The sequence below is a fragment of the Carcharhinus amblyrhynchos genome, chromosome 2 (genome assembly GCF_965287045.1).
Source record: "Carcharhinus amblyrhynchos chromosome 2, sCarAmb.v2.hapA, whole genome shotgun sequence".
Classification (NCBI taxonomy): Eukaryota; Metazoa; Chordata; class Chondrichthyes; order Carcharhiniformes; family Carcharhinidae; genus Carcharhinus; species Carcharhinus amblyrhynchos.
The window spans coordinates 87,423,551-87,443,533 of record NC_137325.1 but is presented as its reverse complement, the minus strand read 5'-3'; the positions used below and the strand labels follow the sequence as shown (position 1 = coordinate 87,443,533).

The window sequence follows — 19,983 nt, the reverse complement described above, 5'->3', positions numbered from 1 at the left end:
AAATCCTATGGAAGAAGAAAATCAATAAAGTCTTCAGGCGCAAAAATATCATTTTACAAAATTGATTGATGGTGACATTAAAAGCAGACTTCAAACTTCCTGTCGGTGATAATAAATCTCACATAATCTCACATTTCTAAATTCAGTGAATGTTTTGTTTGCCTTGATTTCGGGAATGTTCTCTTAGATTATGATTCAGCATGTTCACTTCTTTTATGCTTTTGTAATTTTGAACTTTGGGTCTTTTCTTAATTTCTTAGCAGCATTTTAATTCTTAATTAATTGCAATTTATTTACTTCTGCTGTTACCTCATAGTCATTCACTGCTTGTGACACTTCAATTATGAAAGTACACTTGGTTAGATCAGGCTATCGTCAACAGTAAAATTTACTTAGAAAGAATTAAGGGTACAGGTAGAACTATGAATTTTACATTGAAATACAGCAACATTTCATACTGAATTCACACAAATCAACATTTCACTTGAGTTGAGAACTTTGGTTGTGCCAATGCTTTGAAGGTGACCTGTGTTAACCTTCTTTCTTTGGTATCATGACATTCCAGTGAAATCAAGTTGAGAACCAGTTGAAACTTACAATAAGTCATGCTACAAAAGGGAGTGGTGTATGTCACACAAGAAGCTGTATAACTGGCAGAACAAGAAAAGTAGGTTTGTCTCTCACTCTCAAAAGTTGTGATATTATTGTTGGTGTTTCAACATCTGGCTTTGACTAAAATTTGGCTTGCCTTGCCTCTAGCTGTTGCTACCCTCCACCCCCCACCCTCACCACCCCCACCACCACACCCAACATACACAAACCATGCTGATGAGATCCTTGTCACCAAGTTACATCTTGCTCTTTCATCTTCTTCATCTCATGCTTTCTCCTCTTTTGAGTACCTTGCTCCACCTCTCTCAGATAGAATCATAGAGCATAGTAGGAAGTCATTTAGTCATTAAGTCTGCACTTGCTCTTTCAGGGTAGATCTTTCCAGTCCCATGGGAGCAGACTTCAAATTGGAAGCAGGGGAAAATTTACAACACATAGGTTCAGTGGGTTAACACCTTGATAAAGGCGGGTCAACACCGGCAAAGGGTATCCACATATCAACAACAGGAAACCAAACTGCATAATTAACTGCATTTGTGAGCTGACTGCAGATCCCACTGGGATCCTAGAGCCTTCCAGAATAGACCATGCCCAGAAGGTGGTGGAACTTGAATTCAATGAAAAGAATCTGGAATTAAGAATCTATTGATGGTCATAAAACCATTGTCAATTGTCAGAAAAAAACATCTGGTTCACTAATGCCCTTTAGAGAAGGAAATCTGCCTTCCTTACCTGGCCTGGCCTACATGTGACTCCAGAGTCACAGCAATGTGGTTGACTCTCAACTGCCCTCCAAGAACAACTACGGATGGGCCATAAATGCCGGTCAGCCAACAATGTTGATGTCACAAAATGAATTTTAAAAAAATAGATATATAGATATACTTCAATAACTGCCTTGTTAACCTGTCATACAACCTTCAGAGATTGTGAACTAACACCCTCATGATTTTCTTTAAAATTCCACCATATATCATGTGTTATCTCTCTTCATACATTCTACCAAAATGTATCACCTCATACTCCTCCACATTGAATTTCACCTATCCACCCTCCCATAAACCTGGCTATTCCCTTTTTTAAGACTGTTACTACCTTCCTCACCATTTACTAGACTTCCAAGTTTGTTATCTGCAAATATTGAAATTATGCCATGTGTCCGCAAGTCCAAGTCACTGTTGTAAATCAAAAACATTGATAGTCTTGATACTAAACCCTGGAGATCCCAATCTCCCTCCATCTAAATGGTAGCTATTCACAACAACTGTTTTTATCTGCTAAGCAATTTTATATCCATGCTGCTACTGCTCTTTGCCTGCATTCTTCAATTTTTCTCACAATGCGGTACTTCATCAAATGCCTTTTAAACTTCCATATCCACAACATTAACACACTGTCATCATCCATTCTCTCCACTACCTCATCAAAAACTCAATAAATTTATCAAACATGATTTCCCTTAATTAATCCACGCTGGCTGTCCAGCATTTTCAGAATCCTGTCCACATCCACTTTGAGTACTGCAAATCTCTCTAGTATCCCATCGCCTCATTTACAAAACGGCTTCTTTCATAGTAGACACCAATGCAAAATACTCATTTAGGAACTCAGCAATACCTTTTGTTTCCAGCAACTGCTTTCTATTTTAGTCCCTAGTTGGCTCCCACTCCTTTGACAATACTTTATTTCTGTCAATATTTCTCTTTTAAAATGCTTCTGTTTTACCATCACCAACAGCAGTTTCTCTGCAACACACTCTCCTTCTGTTCCCGCCTTAGTCTCTGCAATCAGTGACTTCTCATCCTCAATCTCAGTGTTCTACTCTGGATTCAGCACCTGCCTGTCCTCGTTATTTCTGTCCCCTTCCTACATATATTGACAGCCACTTTCTCAACCTTCCCATTTTATGTGGTCTCTCTCTAATTCCCATCAGCTCAAATCACTGACAAGACCAAATCTAAGCACTTCATTGTCCCATCAGGAATTACATTCCCTGGCCACATTCTAATCCCACTTCCTTTTTAACACTATTGTAAAGCACTTGCAACTGTACCTACAAACTTCTAACCCTTCATTCAATACTATATTTCTGAACCCATTGATCTACCATTTGGCACTCTAATTATTAGAAAGAGTTGTACTCTCTATCATGGTTCCCCTAATATGATCTCCAATTTCACACCCTCACATAGAAGGGAGATGGACCTAAAAGTCTCTGGCACTCTTCACCAGATCTGGATTTTGTTGTTTGACTTCTTTTTCAGTTTGCAAGAAACAACTAGTTCCTTTTCTCAATAGCTAGTGTGGATCATGATGGCTATGATAAAATCAATATTAGCTGATGGAAGATAGCTTGGCAAGCCAAAATGGACGTCAGCAAATTCTAGACATAGACTGGGTGTTAAAATAGAAACAGTCCTTTGAAAATGAACTGAGGTAAAGGTGATAAGTTCACATTTGCTGCACATTGAGGAAGACTTTTGGCAGAGTATTGATTCTGTCAGTGCCAGACAATACAGAATAGGGAAGTTCCCTAATTAAATCAATATTCTAAGCTCCAGCTTGTATTTAAAATCACTATTCAGTGGCTACTCTGGGTGTCAGACTGGGCTCAGGTCCATTGCAAATACAATGAAATACGAGGTAGCAATAATTGCTTAGGGATGCACGCCAAATTGAATTCCAGAGACACTGGAGATCTCCCATGGAACTCTATCTAGCAGGAGTATTCATTTTCAGGAATAAAAGGGGAACATTTTGGAGGGAAGAAATAACAGTTGAACTTTAGCAATTGCTGACGATATTAACTCTTTAAGGTGAAAATAGGTTGCTTCTCCTCATTCATACAGCACATACTGTGTTACTGCACAGTGCACATATTCCAGTTGTAATGACTGCAGTTCATGTGATGTAGCTGCAGATACAGTAGGGGCGATCCTTGGCCTTTGCTGTTCTGTTATTAGATTGCACTGATCCCGGAGAATAGCATGTGGGCACACAGTGCCAAAGAGTATGCAATTCTCCCAGCCCATTCCTAATGGCGCAAACCCAGGAAGGGCGCAAATAGCATTTAAACATGCATAGCCCGTTCAAATCCCAGCACACAGAATTCATCAGCCCGCACGTGTGGCAAATTCACTATTGGTGTCCAATACCAAAGATCTGATGCAATAGTCATGTCTGGAGCTCGAAGGTCACTGAAGGGTGCTGGGCACAGGACCATGTGTTGCCCATCGGACAGTGCCCACGTGGCAGTGCCCACCTGGCACACTGGCAGTACCTGGCAGGGCCTCCAGCCAACCCGGTGGTGCCAGTTAGGTAGGACAGTGCTAAGGGGGTGGGGCCTAAGTGGAGGCTATGACAAGTGGTCTGACATGGGACAAGAGAAGTCATGCAGGGGTGGATCATGAAGGCAGTCCTGATGGGAGAGGGGTGGGGGGGGGCAAGTCAAGGTTTGGGCATGGGGACCAATTGGGAGAGCCCCAATTCCCTAATGTCAGCGACCTGGGTTGTGAAGGGTTGTGGGGGAATATGCTACCAATGAGAGGGGAATGGTCTCAGTGGGAGGAGGGGGTTTGGGGGGAGGGAGAGGGGCAGGTTCCAATATGCATGGGGGGAGGGAAGGGATCTTCTAATGCACTGTGAGATTGAGGTGCCCTTGTAAAACAACGCCCACAGATTCTAAAGTTGGGCTCACCAGCATGTTTAGGCCCAGAAAGGGCACAAAATCACTTTAAATATTAAGTCCCGAACACTATCATCCAGGCTCACTTACCTTTACTGCCTTGTTATCCAGACTTCTCCCTAGCGAGATTCATGCGTTGTCTCCACTAATGGGTACCAGAGGTGATGGTCTGATCAGTGGGGTCAGAGGCTACTGAAGTGCCCTGGGCGGTTAGGGGCAGGGCTGGGCAGTAACCATGGGGCAGTGCCCACCTGGCACTCTGGCACTGCCCACTGAACACCATAACTGTTTTGGGCCAGTGTCATGGGGGTGCAGCCTGAGAGGGGATGGAGCCTTGAGGTAGAGCTTTGATGGAGGGGAAGGAAGGGGAGCTCTGCAGGGGTGGCAATCCACCACACGGAAGTTCCCCTCCGAACTACTCGCCATTCTGACTTGGAAATACATTGTCATTACTTTACTGTCTGCTGGGTCAAAATCTGGGAATTCCCTCTGTAATAGCACAATGGGTGCATTCAAACCATGTGGACTGCAGTGGGTTAAGGCATTAGCTCATCCACTTTCTCGCAGACAATTAGAGGTAGGTATCTAGCCACAAACACCCACATCTGATAAAAAAAAGTAAAAGATAAAAACTTAACAAATGGAAGGGAGAGTGGATCATTTGGCCCCTCAAGCCTGCTCTGCATTCAATGAGACCATGGCTGATCTAACTGTGACTTTAATTCCACTTTCCTGCCTGCTTCATACAACCCTCGGCTCCCTTCTGGATCAAACTATAGTGAACTCAGCTTGGAGTACATCCAATGAACTAACCTCCACTGCTTGTTAGGGAAGAGAGTTGCAACATGAACGATGTTCCTAGAGAATAAACTCCCCCTTAGCTCAATCTTAAATAGGTGACTCCTTATTTTGAAACTGTGCCTCCAGTTCTAGATTGCCCCATGAGGGTAAATATCATCTCATCTCATCTCAAACCTCCTCAGAATCTTATGTATTTCAAAAAGATCGTTTTGTACACTTCTAAACGCAAATGAGCAGAGGCCCAACCTGCTCAGAGGCCAAGAATGAAACAAACAGGATGCAAGTATTCATTTATGAGGAGAATGACATTTTTTAAACTTTACCCAGAAGAAACTAATGTCCAATGAGGCCCAACATAATTATATGTACCCAATTTGATACTCTGTCATCTTTGATCTCATTATCGCATTCAGCGACATGGTGGCACAGTGGTTAGCACCACTGCCTCATAGCAGCAGGGACCTGGGTTCAATTCCTGGCTTGGGTCACTGTCTGTGTGGAGTCTGCATGTGACCCTGGTTTAATTTTGACCTTGGGTGAATTTCTGGAGTTTTCTCCGTATCTGCATGAGTTTCCTTTGGGTGCTTTAATTGCTTCCCACTATCCAAAAATGTGTAGGTTAGGTGGGTTAGCCATGGTAAATGTGTGGGGTTACAGGGGTAAGGTAGGGTGAGCTGTTCTTTTGGAGAGTCAGTGCAGATCCGATGGGCCAAATGACCTCTTCCTGCATTGTAGAGGTTTTATGGTTCCATGGTTCTTTCTGCCTTATCATTCAGTATTATAGCCCAAGATGTTTAACTGTCAGTGCTGAACATTTTTCTTATCTTTAGGTTACATTTTTAAATTAATTAATGGAATCTGGAGATCACTGGCTGGCTCATTTATTGCTCATCCCTCATTGCCCTTGAGAAGGTGATGGTGAGCTGCCTTCTTGAACCATTGCAGTCTCTAGAGTGTTGGTATATCCACAATGCTATTAGGGAAGGAGTTCCAGTATTTTGACCCAGTGAAGTAAAAGAACGGTGATATATTTCCAAGTCAAGATGGTAAATGATTTGGAGGGGAATTTCCAGGTGATGGTGACAGTATGGTGGCGTAGTGGTTAGCATTGCTGCCTCACAGCACCAGGTTCCTGAGTTCTATTCCCTGCTTGGGTCACTGTCTGTGCGGAGTCTGCACCTTCTCCCTGTGTCTGATTGGGTTTCCTCCAAGTGCTCCAGTTTCCTCCCATGGTCCAAAAGACATGCAGGTTAGGTGCATTGGCCATGCTAAATTCTCCCTCAGTGTACTCAAACAGGCACTGGAGTGAGGCGACCAGGGAATTTTCACAGTAACTTCATTGTAGTGTTAATGTAAGCCTATTTGTGACACTAATAAATAAACTTTAAACTTACTAACCAGTGACACTGGCAGCAAAATGTGAACAGTAACAACACAGCTTTGTGCATAGCATACAAAACGTTCATAAAATAGGTGACCGGCAATTAACAGGCAGCAATTCACTCAAGTTCAGATAACTAACAAATCATAGATCAACTGGCATACTTTGACTCTGAAATCTGTTACGCTGATACTCAACCAGTTTCTGTAATTTACACTGGCCAAGGAGGAATGACAGCCATTCGCTGATTTTTGCCATTTGTCACAGACACCCTGCAGAACAGGAAAATGGGGGAAGTTTTAAATATTGAAGCTTGTAATACAACTGGGGTTTCAGTTCATACCCAAACCAAAGTTCAAGCACTAAGGGGTTAATAGGAAAATGAAAAGTACATTCTACACACTCTCACATCCATTGACACTAATAGATGAAAATAAATTACGGACAATGTAGCAGCAGTTTTCTGATGAACCAGTCCTCCCTGAAAACCCCTGTCAACAGTGAAAGGTTTAGAAATCTTTGTCAGCATTCTTGAAACTGGTCTTGTCTTTTCATAAAATGAAGATACAGCAGCGATTGTCCCAAACTGGAACTAAGTGTCCACACTGGTGGGGAAACAAGAGCTTTTCCCATTGGTGGTGGCAGCATCTGTCAGATAGGATTCACCCACTTGAATGATGCAACCCACCAGAACTGCCCCATTCAAAGATGTGGAGATGCCGGCATTGGACTGGGGTAAGCACAGTAAGAAGTCTGACAACAGTCAGACTGGTAAGAAGTCAGACTTCTTACCATTATTCAAAGAACAGGGTGCTGTTTTTATAGGGTGCCCTGATCTCTGTGCTCAAAGATGGGCCTCCTTCTCTAAAACTGAAATGGTTATCCACCCATAGATCAGGGAAGCACCATCAACCCCCTCTCCAAAGAGGAACATCCTTCCCCACACCCACAAACAACTTCTTCTGCAAAAGAGGACATGAAACCATTCATTCGTCTTTAAGAAATCACAGGTTGTCAATCAGACTTAGAGTCTGTCAACATTGTGATTAGGACCAATGGGGTACGTCAGGTGTAGTCAAGCATGAAGAGAAATGAAAATAAACGCACATGGCTAAAGCATGATAGAAATCCAATGAGCTGACAATGTAAGTCTTTTCGAAGGCACAGCAGTTAAATTTGTTAGAGATCAAAGGTTTCCATTGAAATGGAAGAGGTTTCAAAGGTTTTAGTTTTCCACGAAGCCTCAGAAACTTCAAATCAAAGGTGTGCGCATGCATTGGGGCTGAGTGCATAGCTGCAGTGAAACCACCTAAAGTCACCTCCCCAATGAAATTGACATCTCCTCTCCATCAAGGGACTTCAAAGGGGTCTGCTCACACCTGTAGCTTCTGACAGGGAGAAAGAGAAATCTCTGCTGTAGGATATAATGCTGCAGTGATTTAAAGGTCTGACCAGGGACATGGAGATTAAAGTGACCTGACCACTTCAAAATTTTCACAGCTGACAGGCAGGAAAGCAAATGCTGATCACATGAAATCACTATGCCATGGGCGATCAACAGGTCTGCCAGAGCTAGAAATGGCAGTCCAACCACGACATCCCCATACCCGGGGAGAGTGGCAAGGTCAACATCTTGCCCCCAGTTTGACCACTCACAACATCCAGGATTCTTGAGGGACTCCTCCTCTGCAGACTGTGGTAACAGAAGGACAAATGGCCACTGGACCTATCTCCTAGACCCCATTTGATATTGGTGCCGGGGGCAGTGCAGTTTTGGCATTGCTAAGGTGTGTGGCCTGAAGGGGAACTGAGTGGGGGAGGGGTCTGAATGGGAAGTGGGGCTGAGTGTAGGGGGATGGAGAGGGTCAGGGAAACCTTATGCCAGCATGATGTGGGGAGGAGGATGCCTCTCATTGCTGAATGGTTGGTGGTGCTTCTTGAACCTTCTTGCTTGTGAGGACTTGTACGAAAACCCCACTGCAGATCCATTTAGGATGCAGGTGAATAGCTGGAGGCATTTGAATCGGGCTTCAAGCCCGCTAACTATATGTTAACCATTGCATTTGAATAAACATTCATGGACACTACCCAGCCATGTCCCCAATCTCCCCAGCATGGCCATGACGCCTGGTCTCCTTTGGAATATGCAGTGAATATGTCGACTTTTGTGGGAATGAGTGATTCTCATTGGTGAGAAGCCGGAAGTAGCCATACCAAACATGTTATTGTCATGCTTTTTGATATTAATATTCAAATTGGCTTTGCACACTTTTTAGGAGTGATGCTGATCTCACCGGTAAATCAGGGCTGGGAAGATGGCATTCAGCACCAAATCAGTTCGCACTTGCCACAAACCAGATTTTTGGCCTCTTCCCAGCTCACTGCACTGATCGACCACCACAGTGGGCCATCAAGGGCACGCTCTCTATCTCTTTCTCACTATCCAAACATAAAGACAATAAAAAATGTTTGGTGAATGAAATTGCCACGACATTGCCATGAGGGAATAAACCAGGGAACAGCTTCTCAATCCTTTGACCAGTCAACCCATCTAGTTTGAATTTAAACTAAAACTTGGTAGTTAACTGTTCCCTGGTGCATTTTCCATAGCAACATCATAACCGGAGCCCACGTGCCAACCAACCAGCATCTTCTCATGCAGTATAAATTGCTGTTCCCTTTGAGATATAATATTCTTGCAAGTTTTCCTAAAGGGGGCAAGACAAAAAGCTTCAACAATGTATCTATTTTTTGCAACAATACTTAATAAGTATTCACCATTTAAGACTTTGAGGATCAAAAAAAAATTAGTTTTCTTGTTAAAACATTGTAATAGGAGATTTATTGCTACCTTTTTAGATCCATCACTACGTCAGCCATCATCCTCGTCCCCTTGCTTACAAAATCTTCATGTACCAAGGTTTCCAGTAGCTTCGGTAACTTAAAAAGAATGTCCCAGGTATATGTTTCATTATGGATTCTTTCCATTGCAGTAATGACTTCCTCCACGTGATTCAGGTCCATCTAAAAAAAATGCAAACAAATTCAATTTGCCATAAATTCAGAAACTTTCTTTGAAGAACTGTCTCACTTTCAAGATTTATCTGTACAAGCAAATGATGAATCAAGGGAGAGATGTGGGAAAGTGAAAATGTAGATTATTGTGTTTCAATCCGGGCTCTTTCAGATTTGCTCCCAACAAAACCCATTGGGAAAAAAGGATTTAGACATGCTGCCCTTTTTGACATGTCCATTGTGAGAACAGTTGGAGAGTAATGCAACATTTTCCAGGCTGACTTTTACAGTCCGCTACTGACGTACTTATAGGCAGGGAGCCCCTAAAATTCTCCAAGTGCTTTTTCTGCCCCCTCCAACCCACTCCCAATCTGTTCACTATTTCACATGGTGTGGGCTAGGCTAAGTGCAGTCTGCCCATTCTTGCCCTAATTATAGGCCACTTAACGGCTGCTTCCCACCCAACCTCAAATTTTGGAGCATGTGGATGGAGTCCGGGGGAAGCAGGGAAGCAACAATTCATCCAATTTGATCCTCGGGAGGGAAGGACTCCCTTAAGCAGCCCCTTCCACATCACATCAACACCTCCTTCAAAGTCTGTCCCCTGCAGGTGCCACCTTCCCCACTAACCTCTCAATGCAGATACCCATCTTTCCTCATACCACCAGGTCTCAGTCCCCTCCCTATAATGAGCCAATCCACAATTACCCGCACTCTGTGAACTGCTTCTAGCCCCAGTTTGGCAGCCACGGCTGCTAGTGGCACTGCTGGGACTACAGAGCTGCCAATCAATCTGATAGACCTGCAACTCTCTGAGACAGGACTTCATCCTGAGTGAGGGGTATTGAATAGCTATGGGTGGCAGGGCAGGAAAGCCAGCCATCTGAAGAATCCTGCCCCATGCATTTAAATAGACCAGGTGCTGATGTGGAGCATTTGAACTGGGATCAAGTTCAAACATTCAGAGTAAAAGCCAAAGACAGTCCAATCTAGATCTTTTCATATTGGATAGCAAGCAATGTATATTTTTTATAGCAAACTGTACCTACTTTCATCCAAAGATATGTGGGTTAGATTGATTGGCCATGTTAGATTTCCCCTTAGTGTCAGAGGGATTAGGATTAGCAGGGTAAATACGTGGGGTTATGAGATAGGGCCTGGGTGGGATCGTTGTTGGTGCAGGCTTGATGCGTCAAATGGCCTCCTACTGCACTGTAGGCATTCTATGATTCAATGATTCTTTTGTTTCAAATCCTGGATATCATGTTATAAATAAAGTAGTCACATTGCACAGACAACATTTATTAAAATCTGCAAGTGTTATTGTAAAGACATTTTTCAAAGGAGTTCTCACTGATTTGAAATAAAACATCAACATGTGACAAGTTACATTTTCTGCATTAATTTATACTCATCAGGTCAGCTGAAGTAAGTCATTTTAAAATATATTTTATATAATAACAGACTAACACAGAACTCAGAGACATAATTATTGTAAACATTACAAATGTAAAAAGACAAAAATTACATTTGGTTTGATTTAGGTTATGGATTTTGCTCATCTATTATTAAGCATGTACCTTTTAGGAATATTACTACCGTGTTCATCATTAAATATAATTAACTGTGCTGCTGCAATATTTAACAAAACCAATTTATGCTTTACATAACGAAAGGTCATTACAGTGGTAAAACTAGACAAATTACATTGGTATTAATTACCTTCACCATGGAAGATGGGCGGAGGCAAAGTTTTTGCACCTGTTTGTTAGTTTGTTTCTCAGTAAACAATATGGCCGGAGTTTTATCTCCTCGCCCGCCCCAGAGGTTCGCAGAACGGAATTCTCCATTGGCCTCAGGTGGAATCTTACGGGCTTCGGAAGGGCGAGGCAGTAAAATTCTAGCATATATCTCGAAATCTAATAGATTTCAACCTGGTACACAGGTAGTGTATGGGCCAAGGAAGAATCATAGAAATAGAAATCATAGAAGCCTACAGTACAGAAAGAGGCCAGTCGGTCCATCGAGTCTGCACTGACCACATCCCACCCAGGCCCTACCCCCAAAATCCTACATATTTTACCTACAAATCCCTCTAACCTACGCATCTCAGGACACTAAGGGACAATTTTTAGCATAGCCAATCAACCTAACCCACACAACTTTGGACTATGGGAGGAAAGTGGAGCACCTGGAGGAAACCCACTCAGACACAAGGAAAATGTGCAAACTCTACACAGACAGTGACCCAAGCCGGAAATCAAACCCAGGTCCCTGGCGCTGTGAAGCAGTAGTGCTAACCGTCCCGCCCAAACTTGACTAGTTTTCAGCAAACCAGGATCCTGGGATATTTTGAAGATTTTGTTAACATTGAGAGATAGCAGATTGACATTTTTTTTAAGAATGTTGGAGGTTGTTTTATATAGAACATCATTGATTGTTTCAAGATGTTGTGGATTGTCTCAGCTAATGTGATGGAATTTGTCACAGCTGTCAAAATGTATGCAGAATTTTCACAGCAGGTTGCTGTCTGTGCATTGGCCTGAAACCTCCCAGTGAGGTGGAGGCATTATTAAATAATTATTAAATTATTAATAAATAGATTTTGTTTCCAGTTTTATAGTTACAATGTATCAACCAGGCAGAAAAAAGCTTCAAGGAAGGCTGCTTAATTGTAATAACAGTGAGTTAACACAGGACAGCAGACATATATGCTCTAGCGAGAGCCCTCTTCTGAGGAGACTTTGTTGGTGCTTTTAACTTCTTTAATTGACTTCCCAAGTTAGCTGGGGAAAATAGTGAAGTGGCCACTTTGGTTTCACAATAAGATTTTATTTAGTGTATTTTATTCTTGTTGACTAATGTTATAATTGTCAAGGCAATATGTATGCTCTCTTAAAGGACTTTTTCATTTGATATATTCATTTAATTGCTTACCATGCCAACTCCAAGCTGCCCGCTAGCATCTGAGGAAGAAAACAAACCATGTTATACAGAGGGTTCCAACTTAGATCAGCTCACGTAGCACTGCTGCATCAACACATGACACAAAAATAAAATCCAGGGAAAAGGCCAAGGAAATTGGATTGACTCCATGAAATATGATTATAAGTTGATTCAAGGATAGAGCTCCATGTTATGGTTTTACATCTTTTCTGCCCTTCTATATTTTACCCTCTTAGCTTCAAGAGTGCTATAGTTGTCCAATATCTAGATAATTGCTTGCTAGTGTGCACAAGAGAACAAAAGAGTGTTTTATGGATTTATCCCGGTTAGATTCTCTTTGCTTACAAAAGCAGTAAAGCAACAGTAACAAAAGAAATTTTTGTAAGCTTTGACTTCCAAACAAGCTTATTGAAAACTACAAGAAGTGAATAAATAAATGACATAATATTTATTTAGCATGCAAAAGCAAAATATAAATATGAGAGGAGTTCTGATGAAAATTCACTGAGCTGAAACACTGTTACTTCCATCACAAATACTGCCTGACCTCTAGGTATTTTCAGCATTTGTGATTTTATTCATTGTAATTCATACTATTTGAATACAGTCGCTCCTCAAACCGGAAAAAATAATACATGGTTCCCTATTTCTATGCTACATTGTAATTTTATGATTTTTTTAAACATAGTTGTATTTTCCTGTAATGTTACCATCTAAAGCAACTGGTCTAATTAGTTTCTCTAAGAGTCCATTCTGACTCTATTATTTGAATAGTTCAAGCTAACTAAACATCCCAGATAAAAGTTTCCAGGCTTGATGAATTTTAACCATTCGAGAAAAGACCTGATAGCAACACTATGCACGTAAATGAACAAAAGTATATGCTCATTTCAGCTATGTGACTTGGCTCATTATTCACACCGATAATTGTAAAGGCAACCAAACGTTGGTCACTGTCACATTGATCAGGCTGGGGAGAAAAAGCTGCACCTAGCTGATAGTAACTGCAGATGAAATGCGACTGAATTAAATGAACTGCTATCAAATTAAGTTAAACCAAGATATTTTTGTTGCATTGCACTGTGCCAAATGACTTCACATTGCATTGTAGTAATTTCATCATCTAAGCATTTAATATGTTTCTAATATTTCTAACAAATAGAAAGTTCTGCAGGTCTCCCTGATCCTCATGAGCAAGTTTTCAAAATGTACTCCTAACAAGATGAAATTCTATATCAAAAGCATACATTTGCAAAATGCATTCTTTGAATTCATTCATTTGCCATTTTAACAGAGGTATTAACTTGCACAAAATAAAATGACCTTTCATATGAAAGAATTAAGCATTCTCTGTAGTGCACTACAAGGCAATTTTCGCCAATTCCTTCAGTACTGGGCATTTAAAAATATTTATTCATGGGTGCCACTGACTAAGCCAGTATTTGGATTTCCAGAGGGCAGCCAATGTCCACTTTTTCATTTCCACATAAAAGGCTTTGGGGGGAATTTTCCCATCCCACCCCGCCTCAGGAATTGTAGTGGGAGGGACAGATGGGGTGGACCAATTTTCCAATTTTGAGGCGAGTGGAGGCCAGAAAATCCCCCCTTTAGTTAGAACAAAATTTCATGGAATTCCATGCAAATTATTGCTTTGGTTTGCAAACAGGTGGTAGAAAATACAAAGTAGGGATAATGGATGTGCACTTAAATTGGAAGGTGGGAGGGGCGGTGAAAGGATATACTGTCCTTGGGAGGAGCGCAGCACAAATTTACAAGAACATTATCAGGGATCCAAAGATTAATAATGAAAAAAGAATAGCTTATATTTATATAGCAGATGTGATTTTACCACCTCATCGCATCCAGTGACCAGTGCAGCAAGCATGAAAAGTAGCATGCACAGATAAAAATCCTGTTTGCACCCAGTGCCACATGGTTTGCAATCTTCCTGACCACTTTCAATGGCGTGAACTGCTTCACACCCAGAAGGTGGAGGAGGGGGGTGTGATCAGCATATTTACAGCAGCATTTAAATATGCATAGACCATTCAAATCCCAGTGCACAGAATCTTCTGGCCTTTGGGCGCATTACCAGAATGGTGAGAGTCACTCCTGGCCTCCACTAGTGAAGAGCTGTCACGATGGTCACACCAGGGGGGCGTGGAGGCCATTGAAGCCACCCGCTTGGTCAGGTACCTTGTCAGGCTGTGGCCTGGCACTGCTCCCAACACTGCCCCTAGGCACAGGTTGACATTGTCAGGTTGGCACCATACCAACCTGACAGTACCAAACTGTGCCAAGTGGTGGACCGAGTGAGAGCATCACGTGGGTGGGAGCACCAGGCCAGCAGTAGATGGAGTGGCTGGGGATGCTGGCGGTGGCCTCTGAGAGCATTTTGAGGCAGCTCAGATTGTGGGGAGGGAGAAGGGACTGATGATGGGAGGAATGAGGATCGAAGTGGGATTGGTGTAGAGAATGCTGACTCTTGGAGTGGGGGGGACCCCTGAAACTTCCATGGTGGTCTGGGGGGGAGAGGTTTACTCAGGTTATGTTCGGGGCCACCTTTAAAGATGGTACCCTGATATATGTGCAGTCAGGTTTTGTAGAGACCCCTTCTCCCCCCGCCCCCCCCCCAACCGCCCCCCCCCCACCACCACTGCCCCCCCAATGGCATCAGGAATTCCCCTTTTTTTGGCAGAGTGTTGTAAGATCAAAGAGAAAACCAGCATATTTATCTGGAGAGAAACACACCATTTTTATCACCTGAAACAACGACCTGCCTTTTTTTTGTAAGATTTAGTTCAGTATTTAATTAGTAAAATGTAAGTAATCTGTACCAAAATACTTATGTGGAGGCCTTATAAAACAAAACAGGTTCTGTGCACCGGATTAAAACAATTCCACAGCATTAATTATTGCTGAAATCAGGAAGACATTTGTCAAACTGTCAACTGAAGTAAAACAATTTACATTCATACACAACTTACTTGACCCTCCAAGCAATGTATCTATATTATTTTGCAAGCTGGATGCTTTTTGCAAGGTTTCATTAATGTCCTTTTCTAGATCTCCGAGAAATGTCAGCATACTAAGCCCACTCTCATCGTCTGAGCTTTGTGATGACCTGCAACAACATAAAGATGTGTTTTGTAAATGACTTGAATCCAACATAAGTAGCAAATGTGAAATTTTACAAGCATACCAATATGGAAAACTCTGTTTTCTATTAAACAATAGGGCACAATGAAATGGCACTGACTGGATCATGATGGGGGGGAACATGAGCTGAGTGGCCACTTTGCAAACCTCCAAACAGTCCAAAAATATAATTCTGAGCTTCCAAACCTGTCACTTTTCCACCTTGTTCCCACTCTGATCTTTTTGCCCTTGACCTGCCGCAATGTTTCAATGAAGCTCAACATAAGTTCGAGAAGCAGCACCTTCCCTTTTGACTGGGCACTTTACATGGAGACTTTTACAGCATTCTGGACTCATCATTATGTTGAATAATTTTAGATACTTGCCTCTGCCCCCTTTTTGTTTACTTTTTCATTGCTGGTTTTGACTTTTTGCTCTTTTGTTTCCTTTTTTTCGCTCTTGGGCTGCAGCCATTCATAATTCTGCCATTCAAACATCCACGAGACATGATGGGCACGATTTTACTGGCTTGCTGTACCTGTCAATCAGCATGCCAAGCCGGGAAGATAATGGGAAACTCCAAAAATACGATTTGAGGGAGCAGAGCCTCAACACGCCGGCAAGCCTGGCTTCAAAAAGGCAGTCCAATCTCAAAGTGAAATTGAAGGCCACCTTCACATCCCCACAGACATCAGGGGCCAACCACATTCCCTTGCTGAAGGATTGTTTCCCCATCCCACTACCCGACAAATGTTGCCCACATCAGGGCATTCGTGGCCTTCCAGTAAGTCCCCCTTCATGACCCTCTTCATGTTCTCCCATTTGATGACACCCCCTTCATGTCCTCCCCATTCATAACCCCCTAAATGACACTCCCCACATGACCCTCCCTTCAGACCCCACCCCCTTCAGACCCCACTCTCTTGGCACTGCTGGGGTGTCAGTTGGCACTGCCAGGTGGGCACCACCCAGCCATGTCCCTCCACCTAGGCTTCAATGCCCCTCCCCCACATGCCACATGGCAAAATGCGGTCAAACTAACCATGCTGTGGAAAGTGGTTCAATGAGACAGGATATTAAAATGTTAAAAATCTAAATCCCACCCGAACCCATCTAAACCTGGTTTGAATGGAGGTAGAAAAAGGAGCATGCAAGAAATCTACGTGTAAGAGGCCAGCTGAGAAATTAAATGTTATGAAGAGGTATGTACATCACATATAACCATCATTTTAAACTCAACATTGGCCAGCCAAGTTCTCAGGCCTCTAGAAACCCAGCAGTTAAAGGCAGTTGATTGCAGACAGACACATACCCAGTAATTATGAGTTAACTGGAGTTTTAGCAGGCAGGATTTGTCTATAACAATCAAAGTTCAATCCTGCACTGTCTGACTAGCTGCGTTTTAGCATGAGGCCTCCAATTGTACCCTGACCCTTCCAATATTCCTCCAATCTTCCCGCAATTCAACTACCGACCTTGCCTCTGGCCTCTGATCTTGATTCCCCCCAACCCCAGTCTTTCTGATCCCTCTCTCCTTCCTGCCATTAAGTTCACCAGGATCTGAGGAAAACCCATTTTCCAGCCTCACCCTGTCTCAGAGTTAACATCCTCTCTGTGTCTTTAAAATGCATTATGTCATAACTAGAGTATTTGGTTAAAACAAATTGTATTTCACGTTTTATTTTGCTTCCTGGGTATGAAACATAGCATGCATTTTGGGGAGTGTACCTGGACTTGGGAGCATTCTCTGTTGCCGTGAACTCCGTGCTCTGACATTCAGAACCAAGATCACAAAAGAGGCTCTGAACGAAAGGAATGAGACCTCCACTGGGCAAAGTACGGGGCTCCAAAAAACCTAAAAGAACAGGAGAAAAATCACATCAGATTAAGGCCAAGTGAAACCTAATCCTGCTTTAATGTAACACATTTTGTGAATTGTCAGTCATTTTTTTACCAACTTTTCAGTGCACAAGTTGTAATAATGTTGTAAAAATCATATTATTGCCTTTTTTTTCTCTGATTTGTTTCTTTTCACTCAAAAGAAATTAATTCTTTTGTCATATTACATGGAACAAAACAAAATAAAAATACAGCTAAGCAAAAAGTTAATCAGTTCATTGCTCACTCAGGTTTGGGAGGTAGTACAGAACCATTTTATGTATTTAATATTTGGATTCATCGATCCATATTTTTCTTCATTATAAAGCCTGGTTGATGCAATGGGTGATCACACTGTGAATGAACATCTGGGAAATAAAACGCATGACTCATCACATTCCTTCCCTGTTGCTGGGTCAAGATACTGGAACTCTCTTCCTAACAGCACCTACAGCACAGGGACTTCAATGATTCAAGAAAGCAACTCACCACCATCTTCAGGGGACAATCAGGGATGTGCAAAAAATGCTGGTCTCAACAGCCATGGCCTAACCCTAACCCTAACCGCATGAGGGAAAACAATAAACAACTCAATCATATTTGTGACCAGCCTCCCTCTGTTACTGTTTTGTCAGCCTCCTCATCAGGAGACGTGCCTTAAGGCAAGCAGCCTGAAATTCATTTTTACAAATGTGTTGGCTGTCTGTGGAGGCATGCTAGACACTGGTAGCTCAACCAACTAACATTTGAATATTAGGAGTAGAAGGAGGCCACTTGGTCCCTTGAGCCTGCTCCAACATTCAATATGGTCATGCCAGATCTGATTGTATCTTTAACAGCACATTCTTGCCCAACCCCACTAACCAGGCCAATTTCATTTGTTGGGTTCAGCAATGTGAAAATTCACTGTGATGACCAGCATTTTAAATGCCATTGCTCTTCCATGCTGATAGAGTCATGCCGCTGGTGGGCAAGAGAGGGCGAATTCTCCCATTTGGGAATAGGCCATGTAGTGGGGTGAGGAGTAGGTCACTTGGCCTCTTGAACCAGGGGGAGTATTTCCTGTTGCAGAGACCGAGAGGAAACGATGCCATATCTTTCAGCCCCAATCTGATTAATTATGCATCTAGGAGTTTTGTGCCATCTTCCCTGGCAGGGTGAGCTTGATGACATGTCTGAGTGTCATATCCGAGTGCCATATTTAAAAGACACCTGACATCACTGACAGCCTGCAGGATAGAAGTTGGATATCCTGAAGAAAGAAGATGGGTCTCCAGGAAGACTCTGAAGTGAGAAGATCCACCTGATAGATGCTCGCCCACCCAATGCTGCAGTTGGTGTTCCAGGATCCAGGGTAACTGGCTGCCTCCATCACAAACTCTGGAGGCAGTCCCAGGCATTCTCCCTTGGAGCGGCATGGTGGCACAGTGGCGTTGCTGCCTCACAGTGCCAGGGACTTGGGTTCAATTCCGGCCTTGGTTCAATATCTGTGTGGAGTTTGCATGTTCTCCCTGTGCCTGTGTGGGTTTCCTCTGGGTGCTCTGGTTTCTTCCCACAGTCCAAGGATATGCTGGTTAGGTTGATTGGCCATGATAAATTGCCCCACAGTGTCAGGGGGTCTAGCAGGGTAAATATGTGGGGTTTGGGGGGATAGGGCCTGGGTAGATTGTAGTCAGTGCAAACTCAATGGGCCAAATGGCCTCCTTCTGCAATGTAGGGATCCTATGATTCCATGATTCTAAGTCCCGACTTCTGCATGCCATGTTGGTCTAATCGTGTTTTGGACTAGCGTGCTTACCCACTGGCTTCATAAGAAATTAGGTAATGAGGGCAAGACTCCATTCAGGCCTTAATCTGCATCTCATTGGCATGATGCAAATCAGTTTCACACCATTCTCAAGCAGGATTCCCAATCTGCCATGGCAGACACCAGCACAAAACGAGTCAAGAGAGAATTCTGTCCAGGAATGGACTTGAGACAGACCTTTTCAGGGTTACTTATTGTATTGCGTAAGAAGACCACCAGGTAGGCCTGTGGAACTTAAACAAGAGAGCAAATTATTTCAGGTCTCTACAGCTTCACAGTCAGTCCTGGACTGATTCCCCATGTTCCACACTGGTTGGAACTAGCCCCCGAGGTCACCTGACCCACACTCTTAAAAGGACAGCATGTACCCCAACCTTTATATATAACATTCCTGACTCTATGTTGTCTGGAGGCAGGCTTGTCACTGAATCCAGAGTAGTCAGGTTAGAAGACCCAATTCCATTCCCAGAAAGAAACAGAGCCCACTTCTTCCAATTAAATCAGTGGTCTACCTATATATTGTTGGACCTTCTAACCCTCACTTCCTTCAGCCCCTCACCCATAATCCACTTTATGAACAGAACTCAGAAGCTCTACTGCAACAGCTGGAAGCTGGAAACTGTTGAATAGCCCATCAGTCACCCTTAATACACAAACCAACTCTTTAGGCCCACCACACTAAAGAACAGGCAGTTCAAACAACACACGAATAACTTTTAT

General features: G+C 42.8%; 1 protein-coding gene across 1 annotated transcript in view; it reads right to left on the bottom strand.

Moving 5' to 3' along the window:
• Positions 1-19,983, bottom strand: part of LOC145356289 (ATP-binding cassette sub-family A member 13-like) — a 274,002-nt gene that overhangs the window by 238,758 nt on the left and 15,261 nt on the right. The window contains exons 3-6 of the mRNA XM_080208858.1: positions 17,307-17,433; positions 15,428-15,564; positions 12,432-12,460; positions 9,331-9,503 (exon numbers count right to left, since the gene is read on the bottom strand). Of these exons, the coding sequence (XP_080064984.1) occupies positions 9,331-9,503; positions 12,432-12,460; positions 15,428-15,564; positions 17,307-17,433 (466 nt within the window). The remainder of the gene's footprint in view (positions 1-9,330; positions 9,504-12,431; positions 12,461-15,427; positions 15,565-17,306; positions 17,434-19,983) is intronic.